This window comes from Gracilinanus agilis, chromosome 2 (genome assembly GCF_016433145.1).
Source record: "Gracilinanus agilis isolate LMUSP501 chromosome 2, AgileGrace, whole genome shotgun sequence".
In the NCBI taxonomy this organism is placed as follows: domain Eukaryota; kingdom Metazoa; phylum Chordata; class Mammalia; order Didelphimorphia; family Didelphidae; genus Gracilinanus; species Gracilinanus agilis.
This window is the reverse complement of record NC_058131.1, coordinates 154,808,905-154,825,891: the sequence shown is the minus strand read 5'-3', so window position 1 is coordinate 154,825,891 and position 16,987 is coordinate 154,808,905. Positions and strand designations below refer to the sequence as shown.

Below are 16,987 nucleotides of genomic sequence, written 5' to 3'. Positions count from 1 at the left end.
GATTTACTGATCCAGAGTGTTTGAGCTATTCTGCCCTGAGGCTGAATCTTCTCTTTTCTCAGTCCTTTGTGGTATACTGGATTCAACTGTTTGAACTAACCTGTTGAGCTGGCCTGCCTTGGGGCAAATTTTTCATTGTAGCTAGCTGATGGAAGATGTCCACAATTCCTCCCTGCTCATCCTTGTTATAGGCCTGGGCATTGGTGTGGTGGGTCAGAGACAAACCCTCATGGCTGCAGTCTCTGCCTGGGGGCTCACACAGATCTCAGAATGCTGGGTGGGATAGGGTGCCTTTCCCTTTTCCCATGAAAATATACAGGTGGTGCCTACCTTTCAAGTTGGTTTCAGTAGTAGAGTCTCTAGACTTCTTCTTTTTGAGTTTGCATTTCTTTTTTCTTTAAAATGCAATATAAATACTAGTTTGGAAAGATTGGCAGAGAGGCAGAGAGTTTATGGCTTTAAGTGCTCCTAAGTTGCCATCTTGGCTCCACCTCTCCTAAATTATTTCAACTTGGAAAATTGTTTCACCTTGACCTTTTCTTGGTTCTATTGCTCTAGAATTCGATTTTAGGCATCATTTTAATATTATTTATAGGGTAATTTGGGAGAGTTCAGGTGAGTTCCTACCTTTACTCCACCTTCTTAGCCCTTTTTCCTTTCTTCTACTTTGATATTGGTTTTCATCTTTGATGTTGTGATGATTTGTGGTCTAACCATATACAAAAGTAAATACCACCCCAGTAACTAGTCACTTCCTGTCTATTTACATATAATCAACTTTAGTTTTATGATGCCTTCTATGTCTGGAACCACTCAACTTTAACTCCCTTCTGAAAGAAATTATTCATAATATATAAGAAGAAATTTTGGACTTTTCTCTCTTGAATCATGTTTTCTAATTTTTTTTGCCATCTTTCCTTATGCCTACTTTTGCTCTTGAAGATGCAAAGTATTAAAGTAAATTCTGGTTTAATTTACATCTTACCAAGTTTGTCATAGAATTTCTCTACTTCCTCATCCTCTGTAACTGGTGGTGAAATACAATTATTTTCATGATATTCTTTTAAGTGCTTGCCATAAGCACTACAATCTGAGTAAACAAATGTCCCGTAAAATGATGCTTCTTACTGCTTGTAGACACGAATAAAACATACTCCTTCTTACAGAATGGCATGCATCATGAAGTAGTGGATTGAAAATCTTCAGGCAAAAGCTGCATGACCACTTGTTGGGAAGGCTGTTAAGAAGGAATTCTTTTTGTGCGCTGTGGACTAGAAAGAAAGCTGCTGTGGTCCTTTACAACCCTGAAATTCTGTTAAGTCCTTGATTTTGTTTCCTGAGGAGAATTGTTAGCCATTCTTCCATTTAGGTGCAACTTCCTTTTGCTGTCTCATTTAATCTGCAATGAAAATGTGATATTAACCAGAATAGCAAGTTCTAGCCTTAACATGAACAAATATCATAGAAGATGGGTAACCATTTATTGGAGATATTAGAGAAAAGATTCATATTGGAATAAAAGAATCTGATGAACTGTTAAAGCTCAGAGGGGCTTTAGATATCATCTAGTTCAACACTTCTTTTACAGATGAAAAAACTGAGCCCCAGGTAGGATTAAGGCTCAAATCTAGATCTTTTAACTTCAAGTCAGCTCTAATCTCTTAAAACTTAGTGATTTCATGATTTAATAACAACCTAGTAAAACAGGGAGGTTTCTGAGAAATGTAGGTATATATGTGAATTAGTTCTTAACTATTTGTTTCTATTTTTATCTCTTAAAATATTTTATTGCTACATTTTTTGGTTTTATATGGCTTTCATTTCTATAATGATTAAAATTATTGAGATGCACTATTTCTTAATTTTAAGTTAATTTATTAATTAGCCAATCAAGATATTCCTAAACTGGCCAGTTCACTCCTGCTACAATCCAAAGAGGCAGCCAATGAGACTGAGCAGAACAAAAGAGAGGGGCCAAAGAGAGTGTGGCAAAAGAGAGCCAATTCTTCTGGAGTAGGCCAATATATACCCATTGTGAGGTCACCAATCCTTCTCTCAACATCCCAAGAAATCACTAGTTGGTAAATAGCCACTGAGGAGGTAGGCTTAGAGACCCCAACTCTTCCCCCATTACTTCATCACAGGAAGAGAAGGGTGTCAGGAGGATGCCAACATCCCCTTTTCTTGTGCTTGGCTGGATAAATATTTTCCAACATGTCAGCTAGACCTTGCTGACTTCATTACCTAGGAGAGTTCTTTTTTACAGATAAATAAGAGTGCCTCTAACAAAAGCCAGCCCAGTGAAGCACCTTAAGGTCTAGAAATAACTTACTTTATCTTGAAAGTTGGCTCACCTAAAAACTGAAGATTTAAGAAAAGTTTCATATAAAAATTATTACAATTCAGGATTTATTTTCCACATTCCCAAATATGTTCCTATATTCTCTAGGAGAGCCATATCTTGTAAAAAAAAAAAAGAATGAAAGGGAAAGAAAGAAAACGACAAGTAAGCAAACATATCAACTGTTTATCTGACTATATATAGTGTTTCATATGTCCCATTTTTGCAAAGAAGAGAAAAAGGTAATTTTCACTAGCTTGATCATTATAATGACATCGTGTTCAATTTTGCTTTTTTTGTTCTTTCCTTTTATATTAGTGCAGTCAGTGTGTGTGTGTGTGTGTGTGTGTGTGTGTGTGTTTCCTAGTTCTGCTTACATTCGTTTTTATCAGTTCACATATTCTGTATTCTTAATATTCCTTATTTCTTATACAACAGTAATATTACATTACATTCATGTAACAATTTGTTTAGCCATTCTATGTTTGATGGACATCTACTTTGTTCACAATTCTTTGCAACTCCGAAAAATGTTTCTCTTTTTAAAAAAATCTATGCCTTGTACCCCCCCTCCTTTTTTTGCAAAAAAAAATTGCACATACTGTCAGTTTCAGGTGATATATTAGTAAGTTTTTTCCAAATTATCTTTATTTTTTACCAATTACATGTAATAACAAGTTTCCACATAAGTTTTCTGAAGTTATATTATCGAACTTGTCTCCTTCTCTCCCTTTCTTTCCCCCTCCCAGAGCTAACAGGTGATTCGATCTCAGCTAACATGTATTGATCATGCAAAACATATTTCCATATTGTTCATTTTTGTAAGTGACTAATTATATAACACCAAAATCCCCAAACATTATATTAGTTAAGTTTTTCTAAATAGGTTTTTCCTTTTTTTATTCTTCATTACAAGACATGTGTTTTTGGGTAAGGTGAAAGAAGTAATGTATTCAGAAATGAAGATGAGATAAACAACCAATATCAATAAAAATAATTCTTAAATTGCATTACTTTAAAGACATTTTTCATCTTTTCATAAGCAGCCTTTCTAAATTGATCTCATTCCCCTAGAATTTTCTCCGTCTTAAAGAATCATCTTTCTGATGACTCTGACTGTCTTGTCAGCTAGCTATTTCCCTTCTCTTTCTCTAGAAGTCTATTCAGCTAGGATAACTTAGTCTCCCCCCTCCTCCATTTACTTCTTTCTCTTCACTCCTACATTTGTTCAAGTCTGTCTTTGTGTCCTCAAAAAAGCAAGACAAAACAAAAAGCAAAACACAGGGAAGGAAGATATAACACTCCTTTGTCTGGAGAACCACAATATTTCAAGTATAGCTCCCAGTATTTTACTCTCAAGAATAATCTGGTGCAACTCTTCATCCTCCCCAGTTTCCCCTAGCAACCACTTTAAAATAGTGGCGAGGAGAATTTTTAAAGGCACTGAGGTTTTGGGGTTTTTTTAAGAACAGAATTTTAACTGATTACATCACACTTGAGTAAAGAAATAGACAGGAATTATTTTTTTTCTTTTATTTTTCCAGCTCTCCCTCCATCACCACTTCAGCCAGGGGCAAAACTGCTCATTTCATCTTTCTTTTAACTCTTTGACTGCCAGGATGAGCAGAAAGCTTTCTCATTAGACAAGCTTCTGCCAGGAGCTATAGTTTTCTTTTCAAAGCTTAGGAAACAGTAGGTCGAAAATATGTAAGGAAAGGATTCCCTTTTGCCCCCTCAGTTGTCCCATTTAAAAATTTAGTTGTACTTTTACCCATAGAAGACCTAGCAATTAAATTAGGCAGCTTCTCAGATTCATAACCTCTTTTAGTGGTCATAGAAAGGAGAACTGAGGATTCCTCTCTGATAAAGGAAGAAATATTTAATAACTAGTAACCCCTCTTTAAGAATAAAACAAAAAAATGCTAAAGATCTGAACATTCTTTTCAGTCTATGTTCATAAGCATTATTTCCTATCTTCTTTTGATGAAACCAGTACTGAAGAATTGAATAAATCATTTTAACCTCAAAATATTATTTCCAAATGTTCCTAATTTCCTGAAAACATTTCTTAATTCTATGTATATACACATAAAGGGCGAGTAGTGTAATGGATAGAGAGCTGACCTAGAAGCCAGAAACACTTATGTTTGGCCAAGTTTTACCTTTATAGTGATTGGCTTTGTGATATAGGGTAAATTATTTCATCTCTCAGTACTCTAGGCAACCTTCTAAGATGTAGATGTCAACATGCATTGGCAGAGTAAGTTTCCTCATTCAGGAGTTCCCAAGAGCAATAAAATCACAAGTCCATTATCTATTCCTTTGTTTTAATCAAGTATTTTTTTTATTTTTTAGAAAAATTTTTTCCATGGTTACATGATTCATGTTCTTGCTCTCTTCCCCCCCCACCCCCAACCTCCCTGTAGCTGATACGCATTTCCACTGGTTTCTTCATGTGTCATCGATCAAGACCTATTTCCATATTATTGATAATTGTACTAGGGTGGTCATTAAGAGTCTACATCCCAAATCATGTCCACATCAACCCATGTGTTCAAGCAATTGTTTTCTTCTGTTTCCACTCCTGTAGTTCTTCCTCTGAATGTGGGTAGCGTTCTTTTCCATAAATCTCTCAGAATTGTTCTGGTCATTGCATTGCTGCTAGTACAGAAGCCCATTACATTTGATTTTACCACAGTGTATCAGTCTCTGTGTATAATGTTCTCTTGGCTCTGCTCCTTTCACTCTGCATCAATTCCTGGAGGTCATTCCAGTTCACCTGGAATTCCTCCAGTTTATTATTCCTTTGAGCACAACAGTATTCCATCACCAACAGATATCACAATTGTTCAGCCATTCCCCAATTGATTGGCATACCCTCATTTTCCAGTGTTTTGCCACCATAAAGAGCGCGGCTATAAATATTTTTGTACACGACTTTTTCCCTATGATCTCTTTGGGGTACAAACCCAGCAATGGTATGGCTGAATCAAAGAGGAGGCATTCTTTTAGTGCTCTTTGGGCACAGTTCCAAATTGCCATCCAGAATGGTTGGATCAGTTCACAACTCCACCAGCAATGCATTAATGTCCCAATTTTGCCACATCCCCTTGAATATTCATTACTCTCCCCTGCTGTCATTTTCATTTGGAAGAATAAAAGATCAAGAAAATCAAGGGAAATAATGAAAAAAAAAAGTGAAGGAATGTGGCCTAGCAGTACCAGATATTAAACTATACTATAAAGCAGCGGTCGTCAAAACAATACGCTACTGGCTAAGAGACAGAAGGGAGGATCAGTGGAATAGACTTGGGGTAAGTGACATACACAGCAAGACAGTGTATGATAAACCCAAAGAGTTGAATTTTTGGGAGAAAAATCCACTAGTTGACAAAAACTGCTGGGAAAATTGGAAAACAATATGGGAGAGATTAGGTTTAGACCAACATCTCACACCCTACACCAAGATAAATTCAGAATGGGTGAATGACTTAAATATAAAGAAGGAAATGATAGGAAAAGTAGGTGAACGCAGAATAGTATAAATTGTCAGATCTCTGGGAAATTACAAATTTTAAAACCAAGCAAGAGTTAGAAAAAATTACAAAATGTAAAATAAATAATTCTGATTACATTAAATTAAAAAGGTTTTGTACAAACAAAAACAATGCAACTAAAATCAGAAGGGAAACAACAAACTGGGAAAAAATCTTTATAACAAAAAACTCCGACTAAGGTCTAATTACTCAAATATACAAGGAGCTAAATCAATTGTACAAAAAAATTAAGCCATTCTCCAATTGATAAATGGGCAAGGGACATTAATAGGCAATTTTCAGATAATGAAATCAAAACTATCAATAAGCACATGAGAAAGTGTTCTAAATCTCTAATAATTAGCGAAATGAAAATCAAAACAACTCTGAGGTGTTGCCTCATACCCATTTTCTATTCCTATTTGATGATACACAAATAGAAAAATCAAGCATGGGGAAAATTATGCCATATAATCATTTGTACATGAAATAAGGTTAAGAGTACAGGTATTCTGTGATTTCATTGGCATAAAAGACTCCTAAGTGAAGAAATGCTCTCTAGAAATGTATATGGCATTAATTTTCCTATATTTTCAAGTCTTGGTTAAAGACTGTTGCAGATGTCAAAAATTAAGGAATTCATTCTTTTTCCTTCCATTTAATCTTATTGTCCTGAAAATAATTATCAGTTTGTTACTTACTAATTAATTAATTCATAATAGCTATCAGAGTACTAAACTTAGAGTCACAAGAACAGAGTTCAAATTCTAGTTCTTATGCAATAAGACCCAGAGCAAGTCACATAACCTCTATGGATTTCAATTCCCTGGCCTGTTAACTGAAGGGATTAGTCCAAATGAACTGTAAGGTCCTTTCCGGCTCTAGATTTGTGATCCTATGATCTCATATGAGCCTTATGACAACTCTCTGGAAATAGGGCAAGTATTATAATCCCCATCTTACATATGAATAAACTATATCAAAGAGATTTTGATCTTCCCATGATGATTCAGTGGATAATGGTGATGATGATAACTAGCATTTATATAAAGCTTTAAAGTTTGCATATATTATATCACTTGATCCTTACAACAATCCTTTGAAGGTGCTATTATCAACACTCCTTAGAAAATAAGGAAAATGAGATCGAGTAAGATTATGACTTACCTAAGACCATAAAGCTAATAAGTGACTGAGGCAGAATTTGAACTCAGGTCTTGCCAACATGACCAACACTCTCTCCACTATGTCACTTTACTACCTTGTAGAACAGGGATGTGAACTTAGGTCTAATGTGTCTAAATCTAATATTCTTTCTAATATACCAGAATAGCGAGTGGAAGGGCGGTATACTTTTTTGGTATTTTCAGTGTTAGAGAAAGCATGTGATGATTCAGAAAATATATTACTGAAATGTTTAGAACTAAGCTAAATGCCCAATCTGAAGCTAGAAATGAAGTGGTAGCAACAGACAAAATAAAATTCTCTCTTGCAGTGAACCTTCTTTCTCTAGAGTCCTTGACATTTCACCACAGCTATAATCAGCATTCAAACACAACACTGACTTCTTACTCAGAATGATGCTTCAAGTAAATTCCTTGATACTTAGAGATGTTCAACGACTGAACCACTTGGCCAGAATCTTGTATTTGCATCTTGCTCTTGCTCTTTACCAGTTGTGTTCACCTGTGGCAAGTCACTTAACTTCTCTGAATCTTGTCTATAAAATGAGGTAAGGAAGAGTCTCTAAGCATGAGTTTTCCTATACTCATGGATACCCATGTGTTACCGCCCCCATTATAATAAGAGCTCCTTGGGAGTAATAAGAACTGTCATTTTCTAGTTTAATTCCTAGTACATAGGAAATGCTTAATAAGTGCATTAATAAATGAATTCATTCATTCATGGGGCATGAAGACAATAGTTTTTTTACTAAGCTCAGTCTCTAGCAGATGGACTCAGGCTCTTCCCTGATCACTCTTATTTAAGCCCCATTACCAGCACATGTACAGGGAGGATTAGGAGAGATAAAGATGGGAGGGCAGAGCAGAGGAGATATGTGAGAAGACAATATCTCTTCATAAGAACAACTCAGAAGGCATAGAACCCAAAGCATGCCAATTCAGCCTACCACCCCAGCCTCACTATTATACCTAGCTCTGGCATAATTCATCTCTATGCACCTGATTTCTGGCTCCAATTTACTAGTAATGTTTTCCTGTACTCAATGCTTTTCTTTTCCTTGGAGACATCACTTTGATATATCTTGACCTTGTCTCAAACTCTTGGCACCTTCCCAACCACACTGAAGCAATTGTGCTAAGACCTTGTCAATTGGCAGTAGCCACTGGGGAACAGCAGTTGTCACTACTTTCTATGCCCAGACTGTTGGAGACCACTTAAAAAAAAGTAAGGAGGAAGGGTTAGAGCAGGTAAAAGAAAGGATGGCATGCCACATAATGAAGCTGGTTTAAATTTCTGTTTTAAAACATCATTAAGGGTGGGGCAGCTGGGTAGCTCAGTGGATTGAGAGCCAGGCCTAGAGACGGGAGGTCCTAGGTTGAAATCCGGCCTCAGACACTTCCTAGCTGTGTGACCCTGGGCAAGTCACTTGACCCCCATTGCCTACCCTTACCACTCTTCCACCTATAAGTCAGTACACAGAAGTTAAGGGTTTAAAATTAAAAAAAAATTAAAAAAAAAACATCATTAAGTGCTTGCCATCTCAGGAAGAGGGGAGAGAAGGGAGAGAGAGAATTTGCATCTCAGAGCTTTGGAAAATATATATTAAAATTGTTATATATGAATGGGAAAAAATTAATTGAAAATTTTTTAAAGACTTCCAAAAAATCAATGTTTTCTGTTTTAAAAGTTTCAATAGTAAATATATCTCACAATAAGTAAATCTCAAAAATGATACAAATAGGTAATTTTCAAAAAGAGAACCAAAATTTTTAATATTGACCTGGGGGAAAATGCTCAACTTTACCAATAATCAAGGAGATGCAAATTAAAACAGCTTTATACCCATCAAATTGGCAAAAATTAAAGCATTTAAAGTTGATGCTGACAGGGTAGGCATCTAAAAGGAACAGATGGAATTGCACATTTTTAGAATCTTTTTAGAGAGTAATCTGGCAAGGCACAATTTTGTTATTCAGTTGTTTCAGATTCTTTGTGACCCCATTTGGGATTTTCTTGGAAAAGATATTGGAGTGGTTTTCCATTTCCTTCTCTAACTCATTTGAAAGATGAGGAAACTGAGGCTAGATTGAATCAGGTAGCTAAGTCTTCTCTGACTCCAGGCTCAGTACTCTATCCACTGCATCACCTGGCTACCTAAGTCAGGGCACAATAAAAGTTAACAAAATAATCATACCATTTACCTCAATCATTCCACTGCAAATATACCCTGATAGTGTTAGTAGAAACATCTTGATAATCTACAAATTGTGAAATATTGCTGTACTAAGATACTGTAATGTTATTAAGACCCACAAGTATGAGAAATACAAAAAAAAATCTGGAAAGTTCTTTATGAAATAATGGGAGGGGGGAAAGCAGAACCAAAAGAATAGAATATACATTAACAATGACTCTATAAGAGAAAAAGTGAAGGAAAATTAGTGTACAAAGAATCTTAATGAAAACTTAGAAAAACTAATTGAAAATGTTATAGTATTTATGTTAAAATTAATTAAAATCTAAATAATTACTAATTAGTTTGGTTGTTTGTAATGGTGTTCAGTGGTAAGCTTTTATTAAAATATTTAATTAAAAATTTCTATTTTAAGTTATTTTTATTTATACCTTTTTATAGTGAAAATTTTGAAAAGTTATGGAACTAAGGGGAAATTGTTATAAATATAGGATGTCTCAAATCATTAGTGTAATTTTTTAACTGAAAAATAATATACTTCATTCTGCATTCAGACTCCATCAGTTCTTTCTCTGGAGGTGGATAGCATTCTTTGTCAAAAGTCCTGCTTAGAAAAGCTAAGTCTTTCCCAGTTGGTCATCACACAGTATTGATGTTATGGTGTTTGTGTTCTCCTGGTTCTGCTTTTACTTTACAATGCATAAGTTTATGTAGGTATTTCCAGTTTTTCTGAATCTATCTTGTTCATCATTTCTTATAGCATAATAGTATTCTATCACCATTATATACTGCAATTTGTTCAACCATTCCCTAATTGATGGACATCCCCTCAATTTCCAATTCCTTGCTAACACACACACACACACACAAAGCTTCTGTAAATATTTTTGTACAAACAAGTCCTTTCCCTTTCCCTTTTCTTTTTCTTTTTTCTTTCTTTTTTTTGTGTCACTTTGGGATTCAGATCTAGTTGTGGTCTTCTTGGATCAAAAGGTATGCACAGTTTTATGGCCCTTTGGGCATAGTTCCAAATTGCCCTCCAGAATGATTGGATCAGTTCACAACTCAATCAACAATGTGTTACTGTTCCAATTTTCCACATCCCCTCCAATATTTATCACTTTCCTTTACTGTCCTATTGGCCAGTTTGATAGGTATGAGTTTGTATTTTAGAGCATTGGTTTTGTTTGTACAAATGTTTTAAATTTAACATAGTCCAAGTTATTCCTTTTATGTCTTGTAATGTTTTCTGTCCCTTGTTTGGTTATAAATTCTTCTCTTATTCATAGATCTAACAGGTAAGCTCTTCCATGCCCCCCATTTGCTTATGGAATCTCCTTTTATGTCTAAATTATATACCCATTTTAACCTTATCTTGGTATATATTGGTCTATACCTAGTTTCTGCCATACTGTTTTCCAGACTTCACAACAGTTTTTGTCAGATATTAACTTCTTGTCCCAATGCAGGGATCTTTGGGTTTATCTAATACTAGATTGCCATGGTAATTTACAACTGTATATTGTGTACCTAACCTATTCTATTAGCTCACCATTCTATTTTAGCCAATACCAGATTGTTTTGATGATTACTGCTTTATAGTGTTGGCTTAATTTTTTTTAAACCCTTATCTTAAGTCTTGGAGTCAATACTGTGTATTGGCTCCAAGGCAGAAGAGTGGTAAGGGTAGGCAATGGGGGTCAAGTAACATGTCCAGGGTCACACAGCTGGGAAGTAGTCTGAGGCCAGATTTGAACCTAGGACCTCCCATCTCTAGGCCTGGCTCTCAATCCACTGAGCTACCCAGCTGCCCCCCTTGGCTTAATTTTTTAAAGCTTAAAATTCAATCAGATTTTTGAAACATCATTTATGTGTGTAATATGCATATATGTGTATAAATACTCAAGTACATGTATACATACACACACACATTTAAAAGGCAGATTGTAGGTGAAATTCTGGGAAACTATATTTAAGTCCTGGTATTAGTACCATAAGTTCACAATGACAGAATTCTAGAATTAGAAAGAGCATCAGAATCCAACCTATAATGAAAAGGAATCACCACTAGAAAATACTCCAAACAGCAACCATCCAGCCTCTATTTGCAGGCAAACAACCTGAGGTAGGATATTTAACTTTTGGATTGCTTTAATCATTGGGAAAATTTTCCTGACTTTAAGCCTAAATTACCTCATGGCAAATTCCATCATGATATTTGAGTGATCCCATTACTCCTCTGACACACTGAAGCAATGGCTAGAATATTGCATATGACCTACTATACTTTAAAATTTTTTATAAAATTCTCTTCAATGAAAGGCGCGGTCACCATGTATTTGAAGGTGTCTTCCATTTGGGTAGTATGAATGCTCTTGCCTACTATAGAACCAGATTTTAAATATTTTAAATGCTAAAGGATTATATAGATTTTATATTTGTAATTCTACATATAAACATAATAGGATTCTTTTTTTGAACAGGTTTAGTTTTTCTTATTGAAAAATATCCTGTTATATTGAGATGGCATTCGCACCTCCCAAAAACCTAGATGGCCCCAAAATGCAAACAAAAATGAGTACCTGGACACCCCTAAACCATCAGCTTTTGAATGAAAAGGTAAGTGTATGTATATATCTATTGCTATATATTCAATCATCAAAAGGTTGTTTAAGTCCTAAAGCTTATGCTGTTAAAGGATGAAACCATACTATGTTGGCTTGCGTAATGGTGATCAAATTGAGCATGAATTTGACTACTCCTTGTTAAGCATCCTTTTGGATTTTAACCAGTATTCTTAAATGATCTCTTTCCTCTAATCTCTGCAGAAGAATATTCTCCTTTTCACAAAGGGGTGGGTAACTGAGTTTTGTAGGAAATACTACCAAGCAAAGGAATCAGAGCAAAGTGTGTTAGGCCATAAATGTGGTATTTTTAGTATATTAATATATAATATAAAAATGCAAGTGTCTTTGTGAATTGCTTTGAGACATGTATTATATAGCCTTAGAAGCATGACGTTATCCAGGATCCTTAAATGTAGACGCCAAGACCTCTCAGCTAGGCACAGCTTAGGCAGGTAGATGATGGCCTCCAGGAGACAGTGTATGCAGGGACTGCCATTAACTAGCTATATGGCTTTGGGTCTCATCTTTAAAATGAAAGAATAAGATGAAATGTATAGAGGAAGCCTCTTTTTAGTATTGAGATTTCATCCTCAGTGACCTCCTTATCATCAAATCTAATGCTCTTTTTTTGAGGTCTCAGTATCATAGAATTTGAGGGTTGGTAGGGACCTTCAGCAGCCACTTGCAAAAGGAGTCCCCACTATGTATACCTGACAAGTGGTCATCCAGCTTCTTCTTGAACACTTCCAAGTAATGGAAAACCCAACACCTCTTTAGGTAGCCCTTTCCATCTTTGGACAGCTCTAATTGTTAGGAAGTTGGGATTTTTGTTTCTTTGTTTTATTTTTTCCTGATATAGAACCTAAATTTGTCTCATTGCAACTTCTACCCCTTGCTCCTGGTTTCACTTTCGAGAACCAAATGAAAGAAGTCTAGTCCCTCCTCTGCACTGATAACATTCTAGATATTTGCAGATATCCATCATGGCCCCCTGGGGTGTTCCTTTTCTAGGTTAAGTATGCCCCATTCCTTTACTGATTCTCATATGACATGGACTCAAAGCTCTTCATCATCCTCTGGGATCTCTGCATCTTATTCATGTTCTTTTTAACCCTCAAATTTATCTTGCTTTCTTTCACCTCCATGTCTTTGTTCATAACACTCCAAAGTATATCTGTTGACATCTTTCCATTCCTTAAAAGTCTAGCTTAGATACTTTTCTCCATGAACAATTCCCAGGTCCCTCCAACCCTAGATGATCACTCCCTCTTTGAAATGCTCGTAACTTTTTATCTTCTCCTTTGCTTATTACATTCTGTATGTACTAGAGTTATTTCTTCCTCTGTTTTATCTTCCCCATCAGATTAAAAGCTTTTTGAGCTTGTTTTCTTCATGTGTCCCTAGAACCTAACACAGTGCCTTGCATATAATAGGCATTTTAAAAAATTCATTTCTCTTTTGACTTCAGAAACAGGAAATAGAGGAATAAGATGTTGTTTTAAACGAGACTATAAAAGTTAAAAGAGGAAGAGGAAAATGGAATGAAGGAGCCATGGTGGCTTGTCAAATTCAGACTAAAGAGCAGCTTAACTTCATGGAGGGAAAATAATCTAGTGGCCTAGGAATCAAAGCCATGGAACCTAGAGCCAAAGGACCAAGTTTTGAATCTTGGTTCTGCTCGTTATTTCTTGTGCTATCTTGAGCAAAATAGTCTAACCTTCTCAGTTTTCTTATCTATACAAAGAGAGCGTTGGATTAGGAGATCCCTTCCATCCCTGTTTCTTGGATCAGGCATTAGTTGAATGAAAGTGAAAAATATTTCACAGTATTTCACAGCAAAGGTTAAATTTGGGACTTTCATTTATTTCATTGTGTGACCCACATGATACTAGTGACACTAAATGCAATTTATATTGGCTCATGTACTACATTCCATCATCATTATCATCATCATCAAACAGCATTTATATAAGATGACAGTTTGTAAATATTAGACATAATCTCATTTTATGCTCACATCATTCCTGGTGGGGTAGAAAAACTTTAAGGCTTTGCAAAGTGCTATACATACATTATCTCATTTTATCTTCACAACAACCCTAGGAGGAGATGCTGTTGTTATCCCTGTTTTACAGTTGAGGAAACTGAGGAAGGCTGAGATGACATGACTTGCCCAGGATTACAATTCTCAAATAGTTCGAAAGTTTGAACTCATATCTTCCTGACTCTAGACCTAGCTCTAGCCACCAAGGCCCCTAGCTACCTCTGTATACTTCAAGCATATAGAAAAGGAGTATGTCGTTGTAGGCACCAGCCCAGTGATCTCTGTGTTTCATCTGTGGGTTACAAGGTCCCTAGTGGACACTAGAAAGTGTTCAGCTCATGCATGCCTGGATTGCTCCCCTCCTACCAATAATATCTACCCAATAGCTTCAAACAGAAGCTTGGCTCAGCATTTAATATAGGGAATGATGTGAAAGATTACTTAAAATAAATTTAAGGTCTTTACATAATTCTAGAGCTCTCTCTCCATTTTGGACTTTCTCCCTGAGGTCATAACTCCCCTTTTACTCACTGGACATAGATAGGTAATATACTATTATTTCATAGTTTATTGAACACAAAAAGAAAAGGAAGAAAAATGGATCACATGCTTTCTTGTAGAGCCATTTCTCTACAGCCACCTCATAAACTTCTGTTTGAGACAACTAGGTAGGACAGTGGAGAGGTACTGGGCCTGGAGACAGAAAGACATGAGTTCAAATCACACCTCACTAGATCTATGACAGGGAAATGACTGGGAGGAGGCAGGGCAAGACAAGTCACTTAACCTCTATATGCCTCAATTTCCTCTACTGTAAATGGGAATAATAATAGCACCTACCTCCAAGGATTGTTCTGAGGATCATGAATATAATATTTGTAAAGTACTGAGTGCAGTACCTGGCACATAGGGGCTTTAATAAATGCTTATTCCTTCCTTTTTTCCTTCCCCCCCTTCTCCCACATTTTCAACAATGATAGGAGGGGACAGCTGGATAGCTCAGTGGATTGAGAGCCAAGTCTAGAGATTCAAACCTGACCTCCGACACTTTCCAGCTGTGTGACCCTAGGCAAGTCATTTAACCCCCATTGTCTAGCCCTTACTGCTCTTCTGCCTTGGAACCAATATATAGTATTGATTCTTTTTAATTTTAAAACTCTTACCTTCCATCTTAAAAATCAATACTGGTTCTAAGGCAGAAGAGAGGCAAGGGCTAGGCAAGGGGGGGTTAAGTGACTTACCTAGGGTCACACAGCTAGGAAGTGTCTGAATCCAGATTTGAATCCAGGACCTCCCATCTCTGGGCCTGACTTTCAATCCACTTAGCTACTCAGCTGCCCCCTATAGTATTGATTCTAAGGTGGAGGGTAAGGGTTTAAAAACAAACAAAAAAACAATGATAGGAAATAGCCCCAAATCACAAGTGCTGTTACATCTTAGAAAAGAGGAGGGAATGGATATAAATATTTGGGTTCAGGATTCTGTCTCTGATTCATAAATTATAGACAAAGGGGAAGGAGCATTGGAAATCAGCCTCCCTCTCTCCACTCACCATTCCAATTGTGTTTGCGATAGCTTCCCTTCTTAATGCTCAGGTTTGCCTTTGTGATTCTCACCTCCATCTGGCTCCAGGCTCAGACTTCCATCAGTCTCAGTCATTGCCCAAAAGAGTATTGGACCATAGTAAGAGCGGTCACCACAGCCACAGCCCCAGCTGTTCCAGTGTCTGTCATGGAAATTTGTCAGTCCTGATCCATTGGCATTTGCTCACAGAAGCTTACTGGTTGATCAGCGAGTCTGGGGAAAGAAGAAAGTCAATCTTATATACCAACATCTAGATCTCTCTTTCTGTCTTTGCTTCTCTCTCTTTATGTCGATGTCTGTCTCTGTGTCTTTCTGTGTTTCCGTGTGTGTCTCTGTCTCCATCTCTCCATCTTTGTCTCTGTCTCTGTCTCTGTCTGTGTTTCTCTCTGTGTCTCTCTGTGTCTCTCCCTCTCCCCACTCTGTCTATGCTTCTCTCTTGTCTTTCTGTGTCTCTGTCTCTGTCTCTTTCTGTCTTTCCCTCTCCCACTCCCCCCTCTATCTATGCTTCTTTCTTGTCTTTCTGTGTCTGTCTCTGCCTCTGTCTCCCTGCCTCTATCTCTGTCTCTGCTTCTCTTTGTCTGTTGATGTCTGTCTCTCTGTGCTCCTCTCTCTGTGTCTCTCTCTGTGTCTCTCCCTCTCCCTCCCCACTCTGCTTATGCTTCTCTCTTATCTTTCTGTCTGTCTGTCTCTCCCTCTGTCTCTGTGTCGCTGCCTCTATCTCTGTCTCTAATTCTGTCTCTATGTGTGTGCCTCTACGTGTGTGCCTCTCTCTGCGTCTCTGTCTCTGTCTCTGTCTCTCTTTCTCTATCCTATCACACAACTTCCTACCTCATGCTCTATGAAACGCCCAGTAAATGGGGAAATATAGTTGGGGTGTGCAAGTGTCATTAGAAATCTTCTGCAAGTTTCTCTGTCCCGGATAATCCTGGACCCAGAGGAAAATAATTCCGAGAGATAAAGCAAAACATGGACCCAGGCTACATTCATTTTTTCCTTAATAAAATACTATTATGTTTTTTGGAGTTCTCATTGGAAATACTATGTAGTGAGGAAAAAAATTCAGTGGAAAAACTTTTCAGGAAATAAATGGGTTAGTTGCAAAATCTACTGTTATTGCTAGTTCCTGTTAGGCTACAGCTGACCAGCAGGTGTCATTGTGGTAATATCAGTATTGCTAGAGCCTAGCAAAAAGTGAACCCTCTGTGTTTTTTGTTGTTGTTACTACTACCATTACATTACTACTACTGGTACTACTACTACTGGTGGTACTACTACTACTACTACTACTACTACTACTACTACTACTACTACTAGTGGTGGTACTACTACTACTACTGGTGGTATTACTACCACTACCACTACTACTACTACTACTACTACCACCACCACCACCACCACCACTACCACCTTACATTTCTATAGTACTTTATGGCAATACATTATATTATATATGTCATATATATAGTATAGTATAGG

General features: G+C 36.8%; 1 protein-coding gene across 1 annotated transcript in view; it reads left to right on the top strand.

The window, feature by feature from the left end:
- FBXO16 (F-box protein 16) overlaps positions 1-16,987 on the top strand; it is a 78,821-nt gene that overhangs the window by 14,451 nt on the left and 47,383 nt on the right. Inside the window, exon 2 of the mRNA XM_044660800.1 lies at positions 11,740-11,875. Within this exon, the coding sequence (XP_044516735.1) occupies positions 11,780-11,875 (96 nt within the window). The 5' untranslated portion in view covers positions 11,740-11,779. The remainder of the gene's footprint in view (positions 1-11,739; positions 11,876-16,987) is intronic.